The sequence below is a fragment of the Carica papaya genome, chromosome 2 (assembly GCF_054855325.1).
Source record: "Carica papaya isolate Zhongbai chromosome 2, ASM5485532v1, whole genome shotgun sequence".
Classification (NCBI taxonomy): domain Eukaryota; kingdom Viridiplantae; phylum Streptophyta; class Magnoliopsida; order Brassicales; family Caricaceae; genus Carica; species Carica papaya.
This window is the reverse complement of record NC_142310.1, coordinates 4,521,497-4,532,929: the sequence shown is the minus strand read 5'-3', so window position 1 is coordinate 4,532,929 and position 11,433 is coordinate 4,521,497. Positions and strand designations below refer to the sequence as shown.

At 32.5% G+C, this 11,433-nt stretch overlaps 1 protein-coding gene across 3 annotated transcripts; it reads left to right on the top strand.

Annotated features, from left to right (window-relative positions):
* Positions 1 to 7,231: 7,231 nt before the first annotated feature.
* Positions 7,232 to 10,357, top strand: LOC110819289 (transcription factor DIVARICATA). Of its 3 annotated transcripts, none has more exons than XR_015816836.1 (3): positions 7,232 to 8,416; positions 8,888 to 9,435; positions 10,029 to 10,357. XR_015816836.1 is itself a non-coding variant. In XM_022048419.2 (2 exons), the coding sequence occupies exons 1-2, from the start codon at positions 8,028 to 8,030 to the stop codon at positions 9,348 to 9,350; spliced, it is 852 nt and encodes a 283-aa protein (XP_021904111.1). In that variant the 5' UTR covers positions 7,232 to 8,027; the 3' UTR covers positions 9,351 to 9,585. The 3 variants fall into 3 exon arrangements, 1 of the variants encoding a protein (XP_021904111.1); XR_002540645.2 differs by lacking the exon at positions 10,029 to 10,357 and adding an exon at positions 9,522 to 9,585; XM_022048419.2 differs by lacking the exon at positions 10,029 to 10,357 and having other exon boundaries at positions 8,888 to 9,585.
* The last annotated feature ends 1,076 nt before the right edge of the window (positions 10,358 to 11,433 follow it).

The window sequence follows — 11,433 nt, the reverse complement described above, 5'->3', positions numbered from 1 at the left end:
CATATGGTTTTTCACATTGCAGAAAAGTAGACCATGTAGTCAATATCTTAAAATTGTGAATTTGTTCAAAGACCTTTCTGTTTTATCCTTGTGACTTCTCGTATCCTGAAAAAAAAGCCCTTATCTTGAATTCAATCTAGAGGAGGAATTTGGCCGAGAAGATCATGTCTCTAGATTCAATCTCTATTTCTGATGACTTGTTACTATTCATTGATATAATCTTCTTGACAAACTTAGAAGCAGCACCATCAACGTATTTTGTTGAAAAATTTTAATATCCTTACAAATTCCTAAATAATTTTCTTGAAGAAATATTATATGAAGAACTTGCAGTAGTAGACAATTGGCAGCCACTTCCAAGCAGTTCGGTGCCACACATGACACTCCTTAAAAGGTGAATGAGAAAAATATTTTTTCTCTTGAATCCTAAATTTATGAAATAACCCATTTTGTGCAAAATATGGCTGCAAGAAGACGACCAACAGCAAGTCAATGCTGTGGGTGGAACCAACTGTAAAGGAGATACGAATATTTTTCCAACACGTACAATCCTGGTTGGAAAGACCACCCAAATTTCAGTTATAGGCAACGACAATAAAATTACCAACAATACCCGAGTAGGCCACCATCACCGTCATGAAACAACATCCTCTATGTTTGGTACGTTTCTCGAAGACAGTTAAATCTTTGTCCACTAACATCCATCAATTCCAATAGGAAACTCAGCAATTCCAACAGAAGACTAGAGTCGGCATACAGAATTTGGAAACTCAATTCAGTCAACTAGCAACATCGATAAGTAAGTTAGAATCCCAAGGTAAATTATCCTCGTAGACAGAAATAAACTCGTGACCAAATGTTAGTGCAATCATCCTACAAAGTGGAAAAGAACTATAAGAAGCCCCTTGTCGAATAAGCCTTGGCCAAGACTCACATAATGAAAAACATCAGAAGCCTTGGGCAAGGTTCCCGAGGCAACAGCAGATGGCAGCACCCATCCAACAAAGACAAAGACTAATCAGCCCACTTCGTTGACAATTAAATTTGTGATAGCTTGAAAATACCACCAAATTAATTTCTTATATTTGATTTATTTAATTTAATTTTTATATCTATTTAGAAATATATAATAAAGTTTAGGATGTAATTTAGAGCCAAATAGAAAAATGATGGATAAGGATGAAAGAGCTAGAATAAGTATAAAGAGACATGAAAAAATGTGAAATTTTTTAAATAAAGTAGTATAATAAAAAATTGTAACTATTAGATAAAATGATATAACAGAAAGTGACAACTTTTAAATAAAGTGACATGTGAAAAATGATAACTTTTAGATGAAATGACGTTACAAAAAGTAACAACTTTTAGATTAACTGACATATGAAAAATGATAATATTTTAACTAAAATGGTATGTGAAAATGCCTTTTAGATAAAACGATATGTGAAAAATGATAATCTTTTAGGTAAAATGACATGATGAAAGTTAACAACTTTTAAATGAAATGATATGACGAAATAGTGACAATTTTTCTCTTGTAGCTCCCCACTCCTATAAATAAGGGATGGAAGAAGGGAGAAAAAGATATTTCGGATGAGAAAAAAATAGTAAAAAAATTATCCAATACAATACTCTAATATTATAGTTACTGCTTCGTACTTTTTTTTAGTAATCTAAATAAGAAAATTTAGAGTCTCGTACATATAATTATGTTTATATTTAAATCATGTAACGTTTTTGCAACTCTGTTATGATTAATAAAGCTAAGTTATTTTACTTAACTCGAGTTTATGTGATTTAAGTAAGTATGCTCCAATCATACCCTATAAGACAAGGTATGATCCGTGATAAAATTATCCTTCCCAGAAAGGTTTGCCGAGATGAAGGAAAAAAAAAAGAAGACAATGAGATTTTGGAAACATTCCACAAGATTGAGGTGAACCTTTTCATTCTTGAGGTCATCAAACAAATACCTAGGTACGCCAAATTCTTGAAAAAGTTATACACTAATAGAAGAAAGTTGAGCAGCAACAAAAAAGTAAGTGTGGGAGAGAATGTTTCGGCTATCATACAAAGAAAATTACATCCCAAATGCAAAGATCAAGGTATATTCTTCATTTCATACAAAATAGGTACTTTGGGCATAAGAAAAATCATGTGCGATCTTGAGGCCTCCATAAACGTGATGTCCATGTCCATTTACTCCAAGTTGAGTGTCGGATGGCTGAAGGAGACTGGTGTCATCATCTAATTGGTAGACAAATCTGTTTTCTACCCTGAAGGGGTCTTAAAAGATGTGTTAATTCAAGTGGACAAACTCATTTTTTCAGTTGACTTCTATGTACTGGATATGGAGGATGATAAATCTCAAAACTCCTATGATCTCTTACTAGGCAAACCATTTCTCAGCACTGCTAGAATAAAAATAGACATCTAAGATGACACTCTCACCATGAAGCTTGACAGTGACATGGTAAAATTTAATATATATGATGCAATGAAATACCTTTCTGACTTATCTTTTGTGTACAGTATTGACGTCATAGATGTTTTGAAATAAAAATACTCTGACCTAAACCATGACGATAAGGTAAACATTGCATTTCCTAACACTTTAAGTACTGACAACCTAGGGATCCTAGAAGAAGAGCATGTAGCTGACCAAAACTTGTAAGAGGTCGTGTTTGAGTTGGAGTCATTTAAGCGAATAAAAAGTATCGCACCACATCTTGATATTCCCATTTCTCACACAAAACTTCTAAAGTATGTTTTGTGGGCCTTCAAATTAGAACTAAAACTGCTACCCAAGCACCTTAAGTACGTCTTTTTGGGTGAAGGAAAGACCCTCTCAGTGATAATCTCCAACAAATTCAGCCAAACCGAAGAAGAAAAATTTATTAGGGTAGTCCGTGAACACAAGAGTCAATAGGTTGGACGATAGCAAATAAAAATAGAATTTTCAACCGTTTGGTCACTAGCCAATTATGATTAAGAATGACATTTTGATTAAGATGCTCAATTTTTTTTGTTTAAAAGTAACAATAATAAGGTGCACGTGTCCAATTATTACCACATATTCTCTTCCAAATTGAACTTATAAATATAAATAACTGGCATAATATTTTTAAAAAGGTAAAAATATTCAACTAATTAATTGAAACATATAATTATTTTTAAAGTTTAAAATAGCATAAAATAATTTAATTTTATTATTTTTTTAGAAGACAAAAAGTTTTGGAAAATAAAAATTAAGAATTATTTTAATATAATGTTATGCTAAATAATTAATTACACATTAGTAAAAAATTAACCATTAATTTTCTTTTTATGGTGACCAGGACTGATTAATGAAAAGCCTATGAACAAACCATCAAATATTCCTAAGAAGTAAAAAAATCAATAAAAGGAATGTGATTCCTCTCATGAAGTCCCCTATAAAAAGGCTAGAAAAATGGAGGGGCAAGTTTGTAAATAGATTATAAATTTTATGTTATATTGAAATTTTCCTTGGTTTATTTAAAATAATTCATATTAAGTAATTTAATTTGATTAAGAAAAGCTTATACTCTGTTTCATACATGAAAATATTTTCAAGTTTTTTTTATTTCTTAAATTTTTATCTATTAATTTAAAAAAAATCATTTATTTGTTCATAAATTAATTAAGCAACATGAAAATATTTTTTTCAAAAAATTCAAACTATAAAATTTTTTCATTTGGCAAAATGATTCTTAGTTTTTTTTGTCATTTCACTTCTTTTTCTTTAATTTTAATGAAATAATTTGTCTTTGACCAAACTAAAAAATATATATATGTATTTGTACGCAAAAGGAAATGTTAAATCATGATTTTAATTTGTTGTGACTATGTCAACTAAATGAATTTAATCATTATAGAATTTTTTTAACCTTAAAACATAACAAATTTACTAAAATTTAGTCTAACATGATTATTGCAACTCTACTAAAATATTAGTAAGTTGATTTAAATTCTATTAAATAAAATATTGTGAGAGTGTACCACTAATCTATAATATATTTATAAAATTATAAATTTTACTTTATTAATAAAATTTAAATTTATGACGTTCAAGTATAACATAAAAATTTTAACCTTTATATGTAACGACCTCATAAATCTAAAATGAAATATATAATAAATTAAGTGCGCAAGCGAAATAAAAAGTTAAAGTTTACATTTCTTACATAATAAATTAAAAGTATTTAACAGCATTATGGAATTACTTCTTTGCAAGAAACACGAGAAATAAGGAAACAAATAGAAAATAGAAAATACCTAACATCTACTCGCACTCTTATTGCGGATAGGGTTCTGGAACCATGTCCTCTTAATCTGAAATTGTTAAATAAAGGGTGAGCTACACTACCCTATTAAGGATATCACATAATATCACCAGCACAGAAGTAAAAGTTGATATATAATCAAAATAACTAATAGAGTACTAAATTTAGCAAATTCATTTATAAATTATAAAATCATTTACAGTTCGTTTACCATAGTGGAATTTATGAAAATAACATACAGAAACAATACCATACAGACCATAACTTCATGAACAATTAGTAATATAGAATATATCATAAATTCATATCCATTAACAATAGACCAAATTATAACTATTTCTCATTTCACCAGTTTACTAGTATTCATGGGGGTTCATAGGGATGTACCTACTACAAGTGAATCTTTTTCCTTAACAATCTCAATTACATGATCGTTCTCATACCACGTCCGGTATGAGCGTCAAGACATTAAACTTCAATATCTCGTCCGGTATGAGGGTGAAGCGGGTCGTCCTCATACCTCATCCGGTATGAGCGTCAAATTACCAAGTCTCCATACCCTGTCCAGTATGAGAAAATATTTACGGTAGGGTTTCCTATGTACCCGGTCTGTCCATCATCTCCCAGTATATCTAGTAAGGCTGTCGTTCCATCTGCTTATTTGATCATACAACTTTCTCCTTTTTCTTTAGTCTCCATTACCAAATCAAACATAATCATATAAATAAATAAACATGCATCAGGTCATGCAATCATATCTCAAATCCCAAATCAAACAGTAGTTACGTAAGGTAGCAATACATGTATTCAAACTATAAAATAGAATAATCAGATACTATCATGTTTTTAGACTGTGAAATAGATCAACAGAGAATAATTTTTGGTTCGGGCTCCATTAGCAATCCGTAATTAATTATACACATTTATTTAATTTGGACAAAATACTATATTATTATTTATTTAGATTTCTATTATATGATAGAGAATAGGGTGATGGATCCTTACACGATTTGATGCTAAAAAACTAAATAGTTTAATACGCCTAAGGGTGGTCTCTAGATTCCCTGAATTTTTCTACGGAAACTGAAATGCGTTTATAGTACCTACAAATATTCCAAATAAACCCAAAAATTAGTCCCATGACCCACTCGACCAATTTCAGAAATCTAGCACGGCAGCTCCGCCGCCTGCGGCAGTGGTCTGCCTCGGATCGGTGGTTTTCAGCCAATTTTACATCGATTCCTGCGAGCAAATACGTTAAAGGGTCTCGGTTAGCCCAAAAAAATACGAAAAATCGAAACTCACTGACGGCGGGGCTCTCCGATGCGGCGACTCCTCCGGCTCACGTTACGGTTGGGTGTTTTACTTCGGTCAACCTATAGAGAAGAAAACGGTGATCACAACGGTAGAAAGAGCCTCGTTGGAGGCGGTTTGTGAAATTCTTCGTGGCGGCACCGCCAGGCTTCGTTGGTATTTTCTGGCCGATTGGCCGATCTTTTCACTCTGATTTGGTCATGGGTGAGTTTAAAATTGAATTTTGTGCAAATGGAGAAGTTTTTACCTATTTTGGCGGTCGAAAAGGGTTCCAGTGCGGCGGTGGGTGGCAGCGATTGGCTCTCCGACGACTGGGTCGTCTTCTCCGGTGAGGGGATCTGGCGGCTAGAGTTTGGATTTGGTGCAGATGGGGGTTATTTATATCTCTCCGCTTTTGATCTGTGTCGTCTATCGCATTTGATCTGGATCGTCCGATCATGATTAAATAGGGAGTGAATCTAGACCGTTCATCACGATCTAATCTAGACCGTCCATCGCGATTCCTTCTGGACCGTCCGATCGCATTTGAATCTAGCCGTTCGATTGCGTTTGAGAGGGAGCACATTTAGGCTATCCGTGCGCGCGGAAACGGACCTGGGCCGTTCGATCGCGGGCAAGCGGATCTGCTGTGTGGCTTCCCGCGTGGCATCGCGTCAGCGCCCGTCGCCACGTGGCGTGTCCTGGTTCATCGAGGGCTGATGACCGGGCGTCCCACGTGGCAGAACTTCTCCAAATTGCACTTTGACCCCTGATTTCTAATTTTTCTTTTAAAAATACTCCTAAAACTCAAATTTTTACCTCTTTTTCTCAAAATTGTTTCCAATTTTATCCTCATTCAATTTTTACTTCATTTTTATTCCAAACAAAATAAAATAAAATAAATTAATTAATAAATTACATTTATTAATTATTAAATTAAAACAAATTTTTGTGGGTGTTACATTATATCTCTATATTTCAAGCAAATATAAAGTTATAAAATTCGTTTGTAAATTATGCCAAATTCAATTAACCAAAATTTTTTGTAAATTGTATTAAAGTTTTGTAAATTATATGAAAGTGACAAAAAAATGAGTCCATATGGAATTCAAATGCAATTAAGACAATTAATTTCAAATTTTTGTATTGATAAAATTTATTATTCAGATTTTATATCTAATCCTATATAAACATGATTTTCATTATTTTAAACAAAGCTTTTATCAATTTTAAAAATTGAATTCTTATCATTTTATAAGTGAAATATATGTAAAATAGAATTCAAAGATGTTTTATATGCTACACTTGCATTTAATAAAAAAAGGTGTACCTTAAAATTTCCTCATGTTTTTAAGGATATCTAACAAAAAAAAAAAATCTAACCTAAATTTTACATGTTAAAAATTTGACAAATATCATAAAAGTGACAAATGTTAATTTTTTTTTTCCAATATTATTAGATAGATTTTGTAAATTCATAAAAATAGCAATTAAAAATACAACAAAATGTTCTACAACCATAAAAAATATAATAATAATAATAACTATATAATGACAAAAAGCAATTCTTAATTATCCAATTCTAACAGGACACGTCCCAAGGTCTTCTTTTCTCTTTTCAATTCTTGTTCCCTTTGAGATCATCCTTGCAGAAAAAAGAATCCATACCACAAAAAAAGAAAATCACAGCTTCTCTGATTCAGCTCTTTGATTCTTTCTCACTGACTACCCCTTCTTCAGCTAAGCTATAAGATAGAATATATATATATATATATATAAGTTACATATACATATGTGTAAGCATATATTTATGCTCTCCACTTTCCGTTTCTTCTCTCTAAAGAAAGAAGCAAAATTTCCCGCTTTTTTCTCTCTTTGATTCTCAAGAATCTCTCTCTTTTCCCAACTGGGTAATCTTGCTTTCTCCACCATATCCGATCATCTTCCTCCTCTGTTTTCTTTCCTTCTCTCTTGTTTTTCGGGTTCCTTATTCACAGTTTCTGTTGCTTTGTTCTTCTGGGTATTTGTCATTTAAATGGTGTAAATAATAGATAACCAAAAGTTCCCACTTCTTTAATTACAATTCTTTGTGTTTCTCCGCTACAAAATTCTAAAGATCGATCTGGGTGTTTGTTTGTTCTCTATTTTCTTTTTCAGAAAGCCAGGAACTTTATGAGATTTTTTTTTTTCCGGATTCTCTTTGATTCTTCAAAGGTGGGTCGTTATTAGATTCTTCAGTTTATGCTGTTAATCAAGCAGCTAAAAGAAAATTCCTGATTCCTGTAAATAGTTCTTGATTTTGTCCTCCTCTGATCAACCCTAAAATCCAAAAAAAAAGCTTCAACCTTGTTCTCCCCTTGTGTCTCCCTCTTTCATCTACAACATGAGCTTTTGAAGTTACCATTTTTTATACATTCACAATCCAGAAGCATGGAAACTCTATCTCCAGTCTCATTCATGGCAAGTCCCAACTGGTTTATTCAAGAGAGCAGAACAATCTGGACCAGAGAAGAGAACAAGAGATTTGAGAGTGCTCTGGCGATCTATGGAGAAGACACGCCTGATAGGTGGCTGAAAGTGGCTGCCATGATTCCGGGAAAGACAGTGTTTGATGTGATGAAACAGTACAAGGAACTTGAAGATGATGTTAGTGATATAGAAGCAGGGAAGGTGCCCATACCGGGTTACTTGAGCTCGTCATTTACATTAGAACTGGTTAACAATCGTGATTTTGATGCATACAGGAAAAAGCCTGTGAGTGGTAGAGCTTCTGAGCAAGAGAGGAAGAAAGGTGTGCCATGGACAGAAGATGAACATAGGTAAAGTTTCCATTAATAAAAATCTTTATCTTTTTTGGTGGGTAAACATAATTATTTTTTTCATCAGAATTCCATCTTCTGCAAATCATGTGTAGAATTTCACGGAATTCAGACCCCTATTTATTGCTAATACATAACATTTCTTTCAGCAAGTCTAGCTGTACATTTTAGAGCGATATTTGATTTATCAATTACTGCATAGCTGAATGATCAGTATGTTCTTTACTAGAGTTTCTGGGTTCAAATTGAATTGTGTTTTTATATGTCTCCTCTCTTGAAAGTTATTATTATTGTCTAATTGGTCTATGTATATTGTTTAATTAATGAACGAATTACTCAAAGAAAACCCTGTTAGGTTCTGGGAGTTACTGAACTCAGCATGTTATTTAGAGCTGATAATTTTGGGAATGTCTGTAAATTTATCATGGAGATTAGCTGCTAATTTCTGTGATTTGATGTATGAGTTTGCAGGAGATTTTTATTGGGACTTCTAAAATATGGCAAAGGGGACTGGAGAAACATCTCTAGGAATTTTGTGGTGTCCAAGACTCCTACTCAAGTGGCAAGCCATGCCCAAAAGTATTACCAAAGACAGCTTTCAGGAGGGAAAGACAAGAGAAGACCAAGCATCCATGACATAACAACTTTTAACCTAACGAACTCAGCCTTCTCCGAACATCATTCACTGTCTTTGTTTGATCACTCTGATGTTCTGTCACCGCAGCACAAGCTTGTTTCCAGCATGCCGAAAATAGGCCTTGACTGGAACAACCCTAGTGATGCAGCACTCAGGACATTCAATTCGAATTCTGCTAACATGTTTAAGCAGTCTCCATTTGATATTGCTTCGAATGGCTTAAAGCTCCAGGGTCAAAATCTATATGGCAGTGCATACCACGGAGCTCGTGTCAAACTCCAGAATTCAGTGTTCTAAAACGAACTCAGAAGCGAATCAGATTGGATATATGGAATAGGATATCATGTTTAATGTTCTCGTGGGATTGAGATGGCAAACCTAGGTGTGTTGAGTTTTTTATCTGTCATGGTTTTGTTTGGTTACAGAAATGAAAACTGAAATTGATACATATGCTTTTTCACATTGCAGAAAAGTAGACCATGTAGTCAATATCTTAAAATTGTGAATTTGTTTAAGGACTTTTTCTGTTTTATCCTTGTGACCTCCCGTACCGGGAAAAAAAAAAAAAAAAGGGCCCTTGTCTTGAATTCAATCTAGAGGAAGAATTTGGCCGAGAAGATAATGTCTCTGGATTCAATCTCTATTTCTGATTACTCGTGATTGTTCATTCAAATATTCTTCTTGACGAAAACATCATCATCTTCGAAGTAGCAGCCGCGAACATATTTCCGTAGAAAATTTCAAGTATCCTTACAAATCCCTCAATTATTTTCTTGAAGAAATATTATATCAAGAACTTGCAGGAGTAGTAGACAAGAGGGTATGATCTAAAAGCACTTAAATTTTGCTAAAATCAGCCATGTCATTAAAGAAGAAAGAGCCATATTAGCTGATTCATTTGGCACTCTTCTTTTTTTTTTTTCTCTGTTCTTTTTGGGAATTCCACAGTATCTAATTGCTTACTTTTCCTTTTAGGACTCCTTCCAATTCTCTTTGTCCTTTATGCATAGAAAATGGCCAAGTTGACCCCAGCACTTGATCACCATAGTTTTCAGTAGAAGCTGAGTGTGCATTCCACTAAACTTAGCATCTGTCACAGAAGAAAGAAAGATCCAGGTTTCAAGAGGTAGCCAAATATATATTTTATAGTGTGTGTATAAAATATATATCAATATTATCACATATCTTTTTGTCTTCCTCAATCAACTATTGCCTTTTGTTTGGTATTTGTCTTTCTGCCAAGCCAGCTGAGTGGTGGAAAAGAACTGTTGTCTTTATCAGAATAGTAACTTCGTCTTCTTTTACTGGTCTCTTGAAGCATATCATGGCTTTATAGGATTCTTAAGTTTACTTGACGAACAAAGGAAAGGATCTTTCAAGTGAGGTTTTAAACTCTTATTTGACCTTCAATGTAAATAATTTCTTTCAAGTGAGCTAAAGAAAATTACAATCTCAACTCTAACATGATTTGCCTTTGCTGTAATTCAAACCACATAGCTTTGGTTGGTCAACAGTTTAGTCTTTGTGATTTAATTTTTTGTCATTTAGATGAAATTATTAGTTTCTTAAGCTATTATTATTTCATGCAATTGAAAGCAATGTGTTTGTTTCAAATTTATTCTGTTTTTTGTTTAATTTTTTTTTTATTTTAATTATTTAATGTGTAAATATTAATTATACTTTAATTATTCAATACATAACTTTTTAGTGAAAAATCATATAATCGAATTAATTAGATAAAATATATAATTTAGTACTATGTTTCAATAAAAGAATGACAAAAATAATGGGTTAAATAGTAAAAATAATTAACTTAATTAAATTATTATTTGTATTTTAAGTTTCTATATTATTTATATTGTATATATGTTTAATTTTCATTAAATAATTACATAAAACTAAAATTTAAACACATAAGCAAGCAGTCTCTCAAAGCTGACACACAAACATCGCATATGAAGAAAGCAGCCGACAACTCAGCCTCATCCAAATTGGATTGATGATCATCTTCACTTTTCCAAAAGACAGCCATTCAACCCTTGAGATTTTTTTCTTTTTAAAGCTGTGCAGACTATTAGCATGACGGCTTTAAATAAAAGTTTTATTACAACGTGTGTATATATTTTTTATATATTATATGAAATTTAGGAGAGATTTTTTTAGAAAAATAATAATTAATTTGCTGTGTTTGATATGATTTCCATGTACTGTATTTGTTTTGTTTTAGTTGCCATTATGGGTTGAACAACCACCATTGTTAGGCTAGTGCATGCCCACCCCACATCAAATCATTTTCTATGCTACACATTAAGCATCAAAAAGTTTTTGCAAAGCAAGACGAGCACTATTTTTAATAATTTGTAACCCTTTTCACTAGATG